This window comes from Coturnix japonica, chromosome 12 (assembly GCF_001577835.2).
Source record: "Coturnix japonica isolate 7356 chromosome 12, Coturnix japonica 2.1, whole genome shotgun sequence".
In the NCBI taxonomy this organism is placed as follows: Eukaryota; Metazoa; Chordata; class Aves; order Galliformes; family Phasianidae; genus Coturnix; species Coturnix japonica.
The window spans coordinates 11,875,032-11,890,040 of NC_029527.1; the positions used below are offsets into that span (position 1 = coordinate 11,875,032).

Sequence of the window (15,009 nt, forward strand, 5' to 3'; positions counted from 1 at the left end):
CTGCCTGCATGCTGCCCTCTTTCATGCGGTGTTTTGCTTTGCATGGTTTTATCCGCCAAAAAGAAAATAAATTCACAAAATATTTGCAAGGTTGCATGGCCACAGGCGTAAATACATACATATGAAATCCTTGAAAGCAATTTGCTTCAAGCCGCCCTCTGTTCCAGACATCTTTCTCACTCCATCTGCTCGTTCAAGCACACAAGTTCCTTGGGAAAAATCACTTATTACATCACTGAAAAATGCCACAAAAATAGCTTTTCGCTTATGTTCCCATCCTCAGAGTTAACTCGCATGGGGATCAGATAGATTCAAACATTTAATAACTTTTTTATTTTCCTTTCTCTTTAAACACAGGATCTCTGGTCATGGAAGCAGGGTCACGTGGTGGATTCTTGGCAGTCAGCAGTCTGTGGAGCTTTTGCAGGTGCAAAGGATTATATGTTATACTGGGAATGACTAAAGAAGAAAGGGAAAAATGTGCAAATCTATTAAGTATAGCAGAACAACATTCCTTTGTAATTCAAGTTTGTTTAGAAGAAAACGGATCCAGTTGTTATTTGGAAGTAGAAAAGTCAGCAAAAGGAAAGAGAAGGGGGAAAAAAAACCCACACCAGACTGACTCAAACAGGGTGTCTGTTTGAAAGACAACCAATTTGTTTTTGACAAATTTCTGTTCTTTAAAATCCAGGGGCCTGTCAGTCAGGCTTTGCGATTATTTCCAAGTTGATTTGTAAAATCCTCATCCAGGAGAAACTTTGCTTGGGTGCGGGTTTGTGCAGCTGTCTGCTCTGAGCTCTTCCCCAGGGCTTTAAGTGATTGCAGCGAGAGGCCATGATTCACCATTCATGTGACAGCTCTGACAGCCATGTAGATTAACTAGAGTCAGGAGAGCAGAGGCGAGCACTGCACGGCCCGGAGGCAAAAGCCTTCCGCAGCAAAAAAAACAGAGGGCGAAACATCTGGGCAATCTCCAGACACTACAACAAGAATAAAGAGTGGCAGAATACAATACTGCACTATTTATTACCAAACAAGCCAGAAGTTAATTGAATTCTTCAGTAGGCTTCTTGCTTGACTTTAGACTACTGTAGTTATTTCAGGGGAAAAAATGTAAGTAAAGAATCAATTAATGACTCATCAGTAGAGCTGACAAGTTAGAGGGAGGAGAGACTTAACTGTCTTAATAGAAAAACAGATTAGTAGTTCGGAGATGGATAGCCAGAGCTTTTCCCCGAGGAATTAAAATACATTCTGAGATTCCAAGCCAGTAACAGAGTATGTGGAAAAAATAAATCCTGTTTAAACAGAAATTAGAGCGTTTCTTGAAACAGAGATTATCAAAAGCGAAGCTTGTTCTTTGATGACTTGTAAAATCAGAGCCGTTACATTGTATGTCATTTTTAAAAATAAACTCTCTTATGGGAATTGAAGTATTAATAGCAACAGAATTCCAGCAGAGGCTGAGGCCTCCTTTTCGTAGGCACTGTAATGACACAGCTGAGAGGAGGGTTGATGGCTGTGAGTGCGCTCAGTTTAGAAGACCAGGCATGCAAGCAGCGAGGGGAATAGCTTGGGTAGAATTGATTCCATTTGGGGCCAGAGGGGGGTATTTCAGGTGATCTGTTGTGTGTCCAGATGTATTTTCAATGTTTATTTGATGTGAAAGAAATTTTTATTCTGCTTAAAATTTGGTCTGCTTTTGCATTTTACATGGACTTAATCAGCACAAACAAAATGAAAGCAGTTGAAAGCAGATGGTTCATTTTTGTTTTGAAACCAAACAAGGTATCAGGCTAAAAATGCTTTAAAATGCAATCTGGGTGTCTGCAGGTGTGATAGGAGATCATTAATTTAGCTGCGTTGATTTCTTTACAGTCAGATTGATACAAAAACTGTGTTCAGGCACGTTCAGAGAGCTGGAAAGGTTATCTGATTTACCCAAGGCTCTGTGGAGTAATTTCCTGAAGTCCAATTTGGTGCCTCAGTTGGAAACTTAGCCCAGTACCTCTGTTTCCTTCCATTGATGTCTTGATTCTGGCCAGTTGTGCTTGAACTTGCTCCTGTTTGATGGATGTTTGGTAGCGTGTGCTCACTTTCCAGTGGAAAAATGCAGAAGGAGCTTCCAGAGGCACAGTCATGCATGGGTGCTTTGCTGCCCTTGGCATGCACTGGGAGACCTGACACTTTGTGCCCAAGGGGACACCAGGTCCTGAAGCAGCATAGGGAGTTCCAGGTTCACATTCAGTGAGACAGTTCATAAGCTCTATTCCCAAAGCAGGGATCTTTGCAAAACTGGAGTTCCATTTTGTAGATTGTGATGAAACTGGTGATGATATTTTCTGTGGTTGACCTTGCAGCTTCAATTCCTCCAGCCTGGTTTTCCTTCTTTGTTCTTTCTTTCCCCATTCTTCCCTTTTCACCAGCAACATTTTAAACTTCCTGTCTGACGTGTCCTTTGAGAGCCTGCTTCAAAACTCATGAGGTTAAATTGGCTTTGGATCAGAACCTTACCTTTCTTTTCCTTCCTCTGCAGTCACACAACGGGCAGAATCTGCATTGGACTAAACCAGCCCTGCATCCATTCTGTTTTACTGAAAATATTTAACCCTGTTAGTAAATGGAGGAGGTGGAAAAATAATTTCCTGCTTTCTGAAGTTTCTATTCCACATTAAAAACAATTAACTACCTACTTACAGCTTCCAATGAGGGAAGAAAAAACAGACCAAACATTTTATCCTTTTTTTTTTTTTCCCACCCAAAGTGAAAACTGAAACACCACCAGTACCCTGTGAAGAAAATAGGGTGTATTTATGCATCCAAATGAGTTTAAATCATCACATTATAAACCTCCAATGGAGAAGATTATCCAAAATCCAGCTTTTAAATGCGGAGATGCTATCAAATGCCACCATGGTAGTTGTGGGTTGGAGAAGTCACACAGACGTGATTTTTCTCCTGTGTTCCTTGCTTGAATTCAATGCTTGCTAAAAATACGTTAGAGGTCCTGAGGGGCAGGGTAATAAGCTGAAACAAACTGAGAGGTCCGCTTTGGCTTCCCCTTATGGTACACACACACATGTATGTATGTATGTGTTTGTGTTGGTTAGTTCCTAGCTACATCGTAATTGATTGTTTGGCAAAGACAGAACAAAGAGTAACAATATATTGAATTCCATCCCCAGTGCCTGTGAAATAACAGTGATTTCAGCCAAAGCGCTATGAGAGGCCTGACTCTTGTTGAGTGCACATGTGTAAGATGTATGTGTGCTATCCATGGGCTTTTTATAGAAACATAATAAGCATGAACATAAATATCAGATATTTGGAATCTTCTCTTTCTCATCTGTTAATAATTTAATCCCAAGAGGCCTTGTCCAGCTTTCTCATCATCTCTGGTGTCTTAATTAGAGGAGGCACTTGGAGCAGTCAGGGACTGAGAGGAGGAGATATGTGAGCAGGCAGTGGGGAGGAACTCAAGAGTAGATCCATATTATAGGCTGTCCCAGAAGAGAAGCCTGTGTGGGTTTCTAGTGTCCTCCACAGATCTGGGCTGGTGGCAAGGAAATTCTGCCCATGGGTATTGAGCATTGTTAGGAAGGCAAAGCACTGCCCTATGATGGTGATGCCTCTCCTGTTTGTCAGAGCACCTGAGTGTCCATTTAATGCGACTGAAAACTGCCTCTATTAAAGATGCTTCTTTTTTCTCCCAGAGTTAAAAACAAAAACGACTTAATATTAATAATTTGTGCTCTGTTTTGACAAAGTCACACTGAATGGAGGTGCAAGCCTAGTGCATAATAAAAGCACTAATGAGACCTTTTTGCGCGTTAACTGGAGGGAATTCCCATCACTTTTGTTTTGATCTAATTGGCTCTGACAAGATTCACACTGTGTCTGAAGGCCTCTTTAACTCTATAGCTCTGAATAAATTTCTGAGCAGTTTTCAAGATCTCCCTTCAGTGTTTGCCTTGACCGTGCTCCTAAACCTAGACCAGTCCAATCATTGGAAGAGCAGTACTTCTCCTCCTGGTACTTCTACTGAGGTCACTTTGCTCCACCACTGGCAGATGTGATTCCTGCAGTGGTAAAGGACCAGAATCAACTTCTTAAAAATTAACCTAGTATCAATAAAATACATCTTCAAGTAAGAACCTTTTCCTTACCACTAGGTGCTAGCATTATTACTTGTTCTCAAATGAAATACTTCATTTTGTTCTGATGCTTCTCAATTTTTATTTGCATATGACACATAGGAAGGATAGGAAATGCCAGCAGAAACCTAGAGGATTATCTTGAAGTCTTCAAGAGTTTTTATTCCTATTGCCAAGTAAATGTAAATTGCTCTCTGCTTGGCCTCGGTACAGTGGATGTCTGTCTCTAGCACCTCCAGCAAGACTTGGTCAGTGGGAAGGTGTGAGTAGCGGGGGGATTTTCTGTTTAACACCCTGCACTAGGTAAATTTTAGGCTGTTCAGTTGACATGTGTGAATATACAGTGTCCATTGTAACTTCTTGGGAGACAGGTGATGAATTTTCCAGTAGCACGAACTTTTATTTTCTCAACAGAGGTGTTTGTTGCTCTGCTAGAAGCATTAACAAGCCAAGAGCCTTTTCCTGTGTGCAAATCTATCTTTATGCCTACTTGCTGAGCTCAAGCCACTGGCAGATCCTTCTAAGGGCAAGGGATAAAGGAGTCTTCTCTGTGAGTGAGTTGGTAAGTCAGTCCACTCGTCTGGTCCCAGGCTGCTCTGGAGGTGCCTTTTCTCTTTGGTAGTTCTACAGAGACAGAATGATCATGAGCATGAGGTTGGATGTGTCTGGGCCTTTTCTCTCCCTCTCACTCTATACCTTATTTTTTCTGACTGTTGAGCAGACATTATCAGCCATGTGTGACAGCTGTTGGAGTTTGGAGATATCCGTGCAGTACTATTGGTGAGGTCATTGTAAAATTACCTTGGATAATAAGGGTTAAGGGTGAAGCATGTTCATTTTGTCAGAGTTATTGCCCACAAGAAAATGTTGCTCCCAACAAATGTTAACCTTAATCTTGTGTTTTCGTTAAGCATATGCAAACTTTCATTTAATTTAGCCGCTGTCCTGCTGCTTGTTGTGCTTGCGAAGCATTTTATTGTTGCTGTTGTCTTTCTAAATTGACTGGTAAATCTGTACCAAATACTTCCCAGTGATGGAAAAAGAAACACTGAAAAGTTAATAACCAAGGAGTCTGCAAGATCCAGATGTTAGCTGGGGAAAAATGAAAACCAATTCGTCTCAATTAAACTGTTTAGATAAGAGCGTTTTGGAAGGTTGTATTGGAATGAATGTGTTTGTTCTGAACACTGTCAACTGAGATTGAAGCTTGTGAGGAACTGTTAGGAATGACTGCTTAAAAAAATTAACAGGGTCCAATAAGGAAAGTAAGTTTGTCTTACTACAGTGCCACCATCACCCCTATGGCTTAGCGCTGTATTGAGATCTTTGCTTGATACAGATCCAACAGCCACGTGATTCACTGTTCAATTGTATCTTGATTTGTGGGCTAAGGAAGAACTTCCACATCCAGACTTGTAAATCCACCATTTTCCATGGAGATTATTTTTATTACTCTAAAAATACATCACTGACACGAGCACCAAGTTTCTAACCCGATCATTCTCTCAAACCCTTTGGGTCATTTAGTAAAAAACTGGCTCACAATGAAAAGATTTCTGACCTTAAAGAAGGTCCAGGAATGGCCTGGAATTGACTTTAATTTGCTCATAGTTTCTGCTTTGGCTTCTTGAATGCAACCCATTTTTCTGCTTTATAGTGAGACGTCGCTGCTAGAAAACTTCCGGCAGAGTGAAGCTGATGGACCAACCTTAAGTGAGCAGAAGCTGCTGCTCTAAGCAGGGCGTTCATTAACTCTGCTTCCCTGCTATTCCTGTTGGAGATCCAAGGGATTGCACATTTGCCTTACTGCGCACCCTGAATTATCGTGGGACGTGCCTTAATTAGCTGTGAGAAGTCATTACAGGGTGCCAGCTGGCCAGCCCCTGTCTGACAGAAAGCAGGGCTCTAATGTGTTACAGCTGCGGTGGCTGTGAGAGGTGCAGGTAAAATCATCCACTTGGGGAGGTGACATTTTTTTTCATTACTTGTCAGATTTTCGAAGAAATGTTTTCTCCCTTTCCATCCCGAGAAAAGAAAGATCAATTTTTCTACATTCCAGAGAACTTGGAGCAAAAAAAAAAAAAGCTATTTTTAGCTTATTCCCTGGGTACTGCGTAGGCTTCAGCCTCTGGAGTCACTTTGTTCCTTGCTGTAGCAGATGGAGAGTTTATCCAAGCTCCAGAGGAGAAAGATAAAAAAACAACAAAGGGAACACAAAGAACAGATTTCAGAACAAGTCTTTCTTCCCTTCTTTCTTTCCTTTTCTTTCTTTGCTTGTTGTTGTGCTGCCCCAGTGTTTTAGAAGTTTCCTTCACTTTGGCTCTTCCTCAGCATGAATTACTTGCTGAGAATACTGTGAACAGAGGAGGGAGAGAGAAATCAGAGTTAATTTTAGGATGGCGAAATAAGGCAAAGGGAATAAGGGCCCGGGAGAAAAAGCAGCCAAAAAGCTGGTCTGTAGGTAGTGTAAGAGGCCAGGCTGTAGCCACAGTGTTAAAGTGTAGAGAAATAGACACACATTTGTGGATGAGACATACACATGGATAAGCTTAAGATTTCTGGCTTTTGGGACGAAAGCCACAGCTGAGCTGGCTGCTCTGAGTGAAAGTAATGAGCAACAAGGGTGAAGTTTGGGAGTGATTAGGGAGAATAAAAGTGCCTGTGAGAAGATGGCACTTGTGGCAGCAGACTTCTGACAACTTCCAAGATCTTTGGACAGCTTCACATTGTTGTTTTCCAAAATTGAGCTGATCTTCACTGGAGATGAGCTCCATCCCAAACTCTGGCTTGTCTTCTTTCCCTTTCCCTTGAGTCTTGGGTCTAACAGTTGAAATTCAGATCCAGTCTGTCTCTGTGTTTCAGATGCAGAACATGTTCCCTCTCCTTCTATCTTTCTAAAATGTGGATGTTTACACTTTAATTCTCAAGGTAGATCACAGTGTGATGCGCTTGTTTTGCCTTCTCTGCTCGTGAGAAGGAGAGAAGGTTTTTCCTTTCACGCTTGCCTGCAGTTGTTTAAAGTGGAGTCTGTTATTGCTAAGGCCTTTGCATATTCTTCATACATGCCCAAATTGAGAGGACACCAGTCTCAGCAGGGATGCCCGAGTGTACAGTTAATAGCACAGAACTGTTATTCCTTAAACCAACATACAAGAATAAAACACTCTGTATATGGAACTTTGACAAATGTACCTGGACGCTGACATGAGGAAACACGCTGTGGGCATTAATAACGAAGCAGTGTTGACCACAACCATGAGAATCATAGGTATAATGGCATTCATACTTAACCAACAATGTCTCACTTGTGTTTGGTATTTTAATTTGCTCAGGTGGATTTGCAGCTGCAGTTACCACACCTCTCGACGTAGCAAAGACAAGAATTATGTTAGCAAAGGTAAGAGTGGGAAATACCAGCAGACATGTGGATGAATGGTGGGGTAGTTTCAGGGTGTCTCAGTGGCCATTACAGAATGAAATTCAGAGCATATTAATAATGACTTCTGCTCTTCTTGGAGACAGGATTAGATGTGAGCAGGGACTCTGTGCAGAATTAATGGGATTGTGTTCTGTTACTTGAATTGTTCTTCTGGTCTTTTCGACTTGCTGAGGGTCATGCAGCGATGTCCAAAGTTAAACATCCCAACAGGAATTTATTCCTCTGTTGTTTGGATAGTGGTTTCTGTGTGTGTGGTTTTTGAGGAGGGTTTGACACTAGATTTTCTTCCTACATTTTTAAACCACAGAGATCACGATGTCTTAGTTCTGCCATCCAAAGCAGAAGGAATATGGCTTGTAAGATTAGTATGTTTAGTGAGCAGTTAAAGTGCTAATAAATCTAGTATTCCCGTCATTCTCACTGATCCAGAGCAGAGCTAAGCAAGCCACATAGCTTAAAGCCTTCAGTGGATGGTGTTCCTAAAGCCTTTCCCTGCCCTGAAAATAGCTGTTACGTTGGCAAAGGTCAGGCATCCTGGAGCTCCTGTGGATTGTTTTTACCCTGTGGCTCACATCTTTCAGTGAAGGGATGTTTATTCTTGATGGCATGCACCTCCTCAGCTGAGTCATGCGCATCTGTGCTCACCATGTGTTGTCGTATCTCTTATTGCTGGGGGTTGTTCCTGATGCGGCTTCTTTGCCTGTGGACAGCATTAATGATAAAGCTTTAGTAAATGGATTTCATTTGTCTGCTGCTGTCCTCAGCAACCAGGTCAGCACTGGTAAGGGAATGGTGGTGCTTTGAGATGTTCTGAGACCATTAGTCATCTCACACTAACTAGATCACACATGTAATTTAATTGTCTTTAGTTCTGGTGTTTGTCCTCTGTTTTCCACTCAAGGTAATTTTCCCATTCAGAACACTGCTCATGTCTTTTAGACGTTGCTGGTAATTAGTATTTTTAAAATTACTCTCCAGGACGATGTTGTTTGATTCTGAAGCCAGTGAGTAACAAAGTCACTTATTGCTACTTTAAGAGTGTGTTTTTATTTATGTTGCTCAGAGTCAGTTGCTGAATGTAGAACAGAATGTAATGCAGAAGAGACTGAAGCTCCTATTCTGTAATTAGCCAGCTCTGTGACCTTGGGGTGATTGTTTTGTTCTTCTGTGCCTGCATTTCCCCTTCTGCCCTCTGTCTCATTCCCTGAGACAATAAGCTTTTGCCTGTGCTGGGGTAAGGAGGTCATTAAGACCTCTGTAAGGTAGCACTAGTGGGGGACTGGGTGCTTAATAAATAACTAAACCTCACTAGCAAGAGTTTTCAATCTCTCTCTCTTTTGGTGCAGGCTGGTTCCACCACTGCAAGCGGAAATGTTCTTGCTGCTCTTGCTGGCATCTGGAGGACACAAGGACTGTCAGGGTAAGCATGTGCTGAAGAAGCACATCTCAGGTGTATCTGTGTGCCTGGGGAGGCCCTGGAGGGGGGATGGTGGCCTGCTTGTGTTTGAATGGTGCCATATGGAAAATTTTTTTATTGCTGTGTGCATGGCCAGGGAGCAGCCGTCTGATAGGTGAGAACAACTGTCCTGAGTCAGAATGAAGGTCTTTCCTGTCTATAGCCTTTGGTCTTTAGCATTGGCTAGGAGCAGTGTCCAAGGGTGACAACCAAAGTGGTATTACTGAGTGTTTTACCCTGGATGACTTAGGTTAGCTCCAGACTCATGAGCCGAAAATGGCTCTGTGTTAAACAGCTTGTGATGGACCTGCCTCTATGAATGTTTTTGTTTTATGGATCCATTTAAACTTTGTGGCATTAGTACCAGTTTAATCTCAAGGTGTGTGAATCACATCACCTCCTGAGACATCAGGGAAGGCCAATACAGGAACTACATGTCCATTATGGATGGTTTTCTCCTGGCAATTTCCTACTGACATTCACAACACTTGGAAGGTATCCTCTATTCCTTTATATTTCCTGATCTATTGAGAAGCATGATGGCAGCACTCATGGCAAAAATACAGGTTTTCTGAAACAGGCGTCATCTTAATCAATCCAAGCAGCTCCAGAGCAGTTCTCCAGCTGCTTTCCTGCTGTCACCAGGGCGTAGAAATGTTGTTCTGGACTTTCTTCTAACTGCTGTAGGAAGTCTGGGGTGATGTCAGTTCAATCTCTTAACAGCCTCACTTTACTCGTTCCTGAGAATGGCAATTGCTCTTCTGACCTCGGAGCAATGCTCTGAAAATAACCGTCCTTTGGTAGCATTTGTAGAACGTTTTGAGAGCTTTTGAAGGAAGTGTCGCAGGCTTATAAATTATTATTAGATTTTAGACACCTGCCTCATTTATGTTCCCCTGCCCTATTTGAGTGCAAGTCACGCTGGTTATTGGTCTCTCAAAGTCAATATACAGAATATTCGTCTCAACCTCAGCCAGTGGAGGCTCCTCTGGCCCATAAGGTCCAGCCTGTGCTTCCTGTGCTGGGGTCTGTGTCCCACCTGCCCTTGAGCTGAAAGAGAAATGAAGGGTTTTTTGGAAGCTTTACTAAGGGCTTTTCACTGTCATATTTACAGGCTTGTAATCCTTCTGACGTGGCTGATACTTTCGGGGTGCTGTTCTAACATTTGTAAACTGCTGCTTGAAAGCAGCACGTACGTTTTGGCTTTGCAGGAGATGGTTTTCTCTTAACATCTGATCCGTGCTCTCATGACCAGTAAAAGTTCAGTCCTTTTTCTACACACGTGGGAAGTAATTCAAAACAAATTGCAGGAAGTTCTTGACAGTCCCTCCAGGAAACCATCCAGCTGCATGCCCCCAATGGGCAGCGTGGATGGTTGTTATCCCTTTGAGGTGTCCATCTGAGGATGCGTTTCAGGTCCGCTTCTGCTGCTGATGGAAGCTGACGTTGGAGGGCATAACGAGACAGGGGTTTGCCTGGGGGAAGCTTCCCCTTCCCTCTACCTTTCAGGCTGTTTCAGCAGTGCCCTTTTTTAAACAGCCCCCAATTAAGCTCTGCCTAAAGACAGTGCCCATGGATTAGGACCAAAGGGAACGCAGTTCAATTGAAATCAAAACAATGAGTGATCTGGAGGAAAAAGTAAAACATAAAGTAGGCCAAGCTGCGTCAGCTGCAAGGAAAAGGAAGAAAGTCTTGGGAAAAATAAACGCAGACACTGCCATGTCTGCTGCCAATTATAAATCTATTTATCAGAAACAATAAAAATGTCGGGCTTTTTTGGCCAGTTGCAACACGAAGTGATTTATGACTTCTCTAATAAATCTTGTATTTGAAGAGGAGGAATTCTGGGGGCAGAAAGATGCATTGCTTATTGCCACCTTATTAAAACCAGAGTGCAGGGCTCAACTTCCTGTTTTGCACCTAGTAAATCCCTCTGCTTCACACCAAGAGATTTCACGTCCCTTTCTCTCCAGAGAGACAGGCAAGCAGAGGAGATAGACTAGAGATGAGACAAGTGGATCCGTGGCTTCTTTGGTCCCACCAATGGAGGAATGAGCCATTCACATGAGGTGAAGATGCAGTGATTGAAGGATGCAGTGTGGCACAGTGGGCAGCACAGGGTTTGATCTTATAGGTATGGGTCATATAAGCAGCTGTTGTGCCAGGAGCTTGCTGCTTTTGTTGTTGAGTTGTGGCCCCAAAATGTACCATTTGGTGTTGGAACTGTGGGACCGAGGTCTGTTTCTGGGTTAGGAATGCTGAAATGCAGAGCTGCACCCAGATGGAGGGGAGGGCATGTGGTGTGGGTTTAACACACCTGCAGCCAGGCCTCTTCCTGGAATTTAAATGTTCCTCCCAGGTCTCGAGGAGAGCATGATGTATCTTTACCTGAAAGCCCACCATTATTCTTTGCCAGTCAGTCATGTTTTGTGCATTTATTACAGCTGTTGAGGCCATCCAGCTGTTGGTGCTGGATCTCATTAGTAGCTGGGAGACCTGCTTCAGCAATGGGGAAAACCCCCAGTGTGAACAGAGCACTGTTACAGGAGGGGCAGGGTCACAGATGAAATCTGTACAAATAAAAGTCTGTGTAGATGCAAATAGGTGGCAGAACTGTGCCCATCACAGGGCTTTCTGGTGGGGCTGCTGGAAGACGAGCCATTTATTTCATCAGCTGATGGGGCAGATGTGCTCTAGCAAGGCCCAGCTTGGATTGACCTACAGCACAGCACAGCTCTCCTTTCTGCAGGGGAGCTGTGGGTCTGGGAGGGACAGGCCTCGTGATGGTGGGTGAGAAAATGAAGCAGGGGTTCACATGCTTAGGGTTCTTGGAAGTGATGGTTAGTAGTGTGTGCTGCCAGGGATGCAGCTGCTGGGTAACTTGGTTATCTGCTTCTGTTTGGGTACTAGCTGAGCGCTGAATGTGCTGTTCTGTAAATGAATGCCTGCCATTGCTCCTGTAATAAGGGCTGACTAATTCGGCAGCAGAAAGATGGTGCGTGTCCTGAGAGCAATGCTGTGCTGTAGGATCTACCCTATCAGTGCTCTGTCCATACATGCCTTGTACAAATTACTCTGTTTTAAAGCTGTCATTATGGTAATAGACCAATTGCTGTCTAGTAAAGCCATAAAATGTTTCCATCTGCTCCAGGCTCCTTAGCAAAGCTCATTACAGCAAAAACCAGTGTTACTGCAGCCAGAGGTTTCCCAAGCTCAGCATGAGCAGTGGCACGGGGAGACAGCAGAGCTGCTTGATTTCCCAGGGGTTTGCACACAGTCCTACCATGGACAGACACCCAGGAATGGTGCAGAGCCGAGGGCAGCAGCATCCCTGTGCAGCCCAGCGTGAGGCCTCCCAGCACTCAGCACAGGAAGGCGGATAGATTTGATCCTAACGTTTAATCCTTGCTCACAGCAAAGGAAGCCTGTAATCCTCTGGAAGGGGATACTGGCCTATCGTGAAGTTATTAAACTGACTAAGGGCTTAGATGTGTTGGAGTAATTGGCTTTGTGTGAGTTTCCAGTTAACTTCCAAGAACTGTTGGGATCAGGCACCCCAAAATTGTCATGGCTGAACACAGGGCCATTCCTGCTCCATCCCTCCTGGCCCTGTTGCATGATATTGGGAGTCATATGTGCTGCTGTGTCTGCCAGGGGAGCTCCTGGCAGAGATGCATCCTGGCCTTGGCATGTCTCTGCCGGGCTGTATGGGGTGGCAAGGAATGGGACGCCTCCCATATGAGGTGGTTTTGCTTGGCTTTGTTTCCCAAAGCCTTTGCAGCCAACCACGCAGCATCCACTCACGCTCTGAAGCCACCTTTCCCTTCCCTCCAGCTTGTTTGCAGGTGTCGTCCCGCGGATGACAGCCATCAGCCTGGGAGGGTTCATCTTCTTGGGGACCTATGAGAAGACGCGCCAGCTGCTGCTCTGAGCCAGGGCTTGGGGAAGAGCCTGCAAAGCTGCCAACCCCAAGGAGGACTCTGCCCACGAGTGCAGCCTTCTTCCTCCTGCCGCCTCTTGGCTGCGCCCGCAGCAGCTGTCAAGCGGTGTGAAAGCCACGTTCACTGCTAACGAAAAGTAAATCCTCAAATAATCCAATTTCCCAAACATGAAATTTTTTCCTGCATGGAAAATGAGTGAAGTCATTGTGAGAGTCGTGCCAAAAAAAAGTGATGTTTGGGGGGCAAATAGCTCGTTATGGTGGTTGTGAAAGGCGTTGCTAGAACTCCTGCAGGGGAAATGTTTTGCAAACCTCCAGCTCGTGGGCTGAGCTGGGAAGCTGAAATAAAGCAAGTGTTCATAATTCGGTGGCACCTGCCTCGTAATGCTGGGAGGGTTCTACTGTTTGTGGTAGAGTTACAGCCTGCCGCCCTCCAACAGCACGGACAGTATTCCAGGCTGGGAGGGCTCTTGGTGGGAGACAATTATCCATTTGTTTGGGATTTTGCGCCGTATTTGTGAAAGTTTATATTCCTGTTTATACCTACAGGTGCACAGCATTCCTGCATGGTAACCCGTGCGGCGTTATTAATTAGACTCACGTTTCTCCAGTAAGAGCACGGGGTTGTGTTATTTTATAGCTGTGCCTCAGCAAGGAGCTGCAGTTTGGCCTTTTCTTGGTCTTCCTCCCTCAGTGAAGAAGCAGAGATTGGGAATGGCAGAGCCCAGAAGGGAGTGCACGAGTTGGGGTGGTTCCAACGCGCTCCTTGGGGCTGTTGGCAGGCAGAGAAGTGCTCTGTGTTAATGTGGTGTTAGGACGGAGAAGCCGCGGTGGCCCACATGGTGCTGGGACGTGCTTGGTGGAAAAAGCACGTTTGGAATTACTAACTTAAAATCAACACCAGAATCAGGGATGGGGGGAATAATTGGCAAAATTCACTGGGCTGTGTGACCCTTGGAAGTTTTTAGATAGTGTTTGTGCAGGATGGGCCTGGGCTGGGTGCGGGTTCCCAGCTGTGTCAGCACAATGCAGGATGGTGGGTGACTTTTGTGTCCTCGTGGTGGTGTGCAGGGGGCCAGGCTGGGTGGCTGCTGGGCAGGGCTGGGATGATGGGGCAGCTGCCTGGCTTGCACAGCTACTGTGGGCACAAAGGCCTGGAATGTGCTTCCTGTCCATCTGCTCAGCGTTTTTGAGGTAACCAAAGTCAAGTCTGTGGTTATGTGTTTCCCTGTGTTCTATGTGCAACGTTTTGGTTGTTCTCCTTAAAGAGGGATGTTTTACAACGCTGTCATCCCATGACAAAGCAGTCAGACTTTTCTGAGTCCCAAACTTAGAAAATCATTGGCAGGCAAATAAAATGTGCAGAGCAGAGATCGTAATTCCTAAAAATAATCGGCAATTAAAATGGGGAATTTCAACCAAGTCCCATCTTGGCTGCTTATGTCTCCCAGTTTCCATGGCGCAGTGCAGCACTCCTAAGGTTGTCTCCTTTATGAACTTTTATATATAGCAGGCTCAGTTTTAGGGGCATTGGAGGGTGGAAGATTTACGACACGGTCTTAAAAGCTACATCGTATTTTCTATTAAAGCTCTTTAAACAGATGAGAGGGTTAGAACTGCTGTTGGGGTATTTAATTACCTGAGCTGAAAGTAACTGTGCCTCCATCCCCGGACCCAAATAAGCGTTTTTCTGTTGTTGTTCAATATTTACGTAATCAATTCTTGTCATCACCACCTAGAAAACGTAGCCAAATTGAGAGCAAACTGAGCCGTGCATGGAGTGGGAAACCACTGCAGTTCTGTGACATTAAGGCCACTCGTCCGTGCTTGTTTTGTAATTCCCGAGCAAACAAACAGCAGAACTGCCTTTGCTCATGCTTGCTCCATCTATTTATTGATTCATTTATTTATTTAGCTGAGGTTGAATGGTCAGTGGGTAAGAAGGGGAGGTTAAAGCACCTTCTGGCTGCTCAGTACCCAGGGCTGTCAGCCTGCAGCTCAGCACTCCCTGTCTGTGGGG

General features: G+C 44.4%; 1 protein-coding gene across 8 annotated transcripts in view; it reads left to right on the top strand.

Annotated features, from left to right (window-relative positions):
- The window catches only part of SLC25A26 (solute carrier family 25 member 26), an 80,271-nt gene extending 66,919 nt beyond the window's left edge, over positions 1-13,352 (top strand). For 5 of the 8 annotated variants that reach the window (XM_015875195.1, XM_015875198.1, XM_015875193.1 and 2 more), the window contains 4 exons: positions 358-427; positions 7,487-7,551; positions 8,940-9,013; positions 12,884-13,352. In XM_015875195.1, coding sequence (XP_015730681.1) covers positions 358-427; positions 7,487-7,551; positions 8,940-9,013; positions 12,884-12,980 — 306 coding nt within the window. In that variant the 3' untranslated portion in view covers positions 12,981-13,352. Of the gene's footprint in view, positions 1-357; positions 428-4,568; positions 4,717-4,875; positions 4,892-7,486; positions 7,552-8,939; positions 9,014-12,883 lie in introns of those variants that run through there. The other 3 variants (XR_001557982.2, XR_004308849.1, XM_015875196.1) reach the window with 3 other exon arrangements.
- The last annotated feature ends 1,657 nt before the right edge of the window (positions 13,353-15,009 follow it).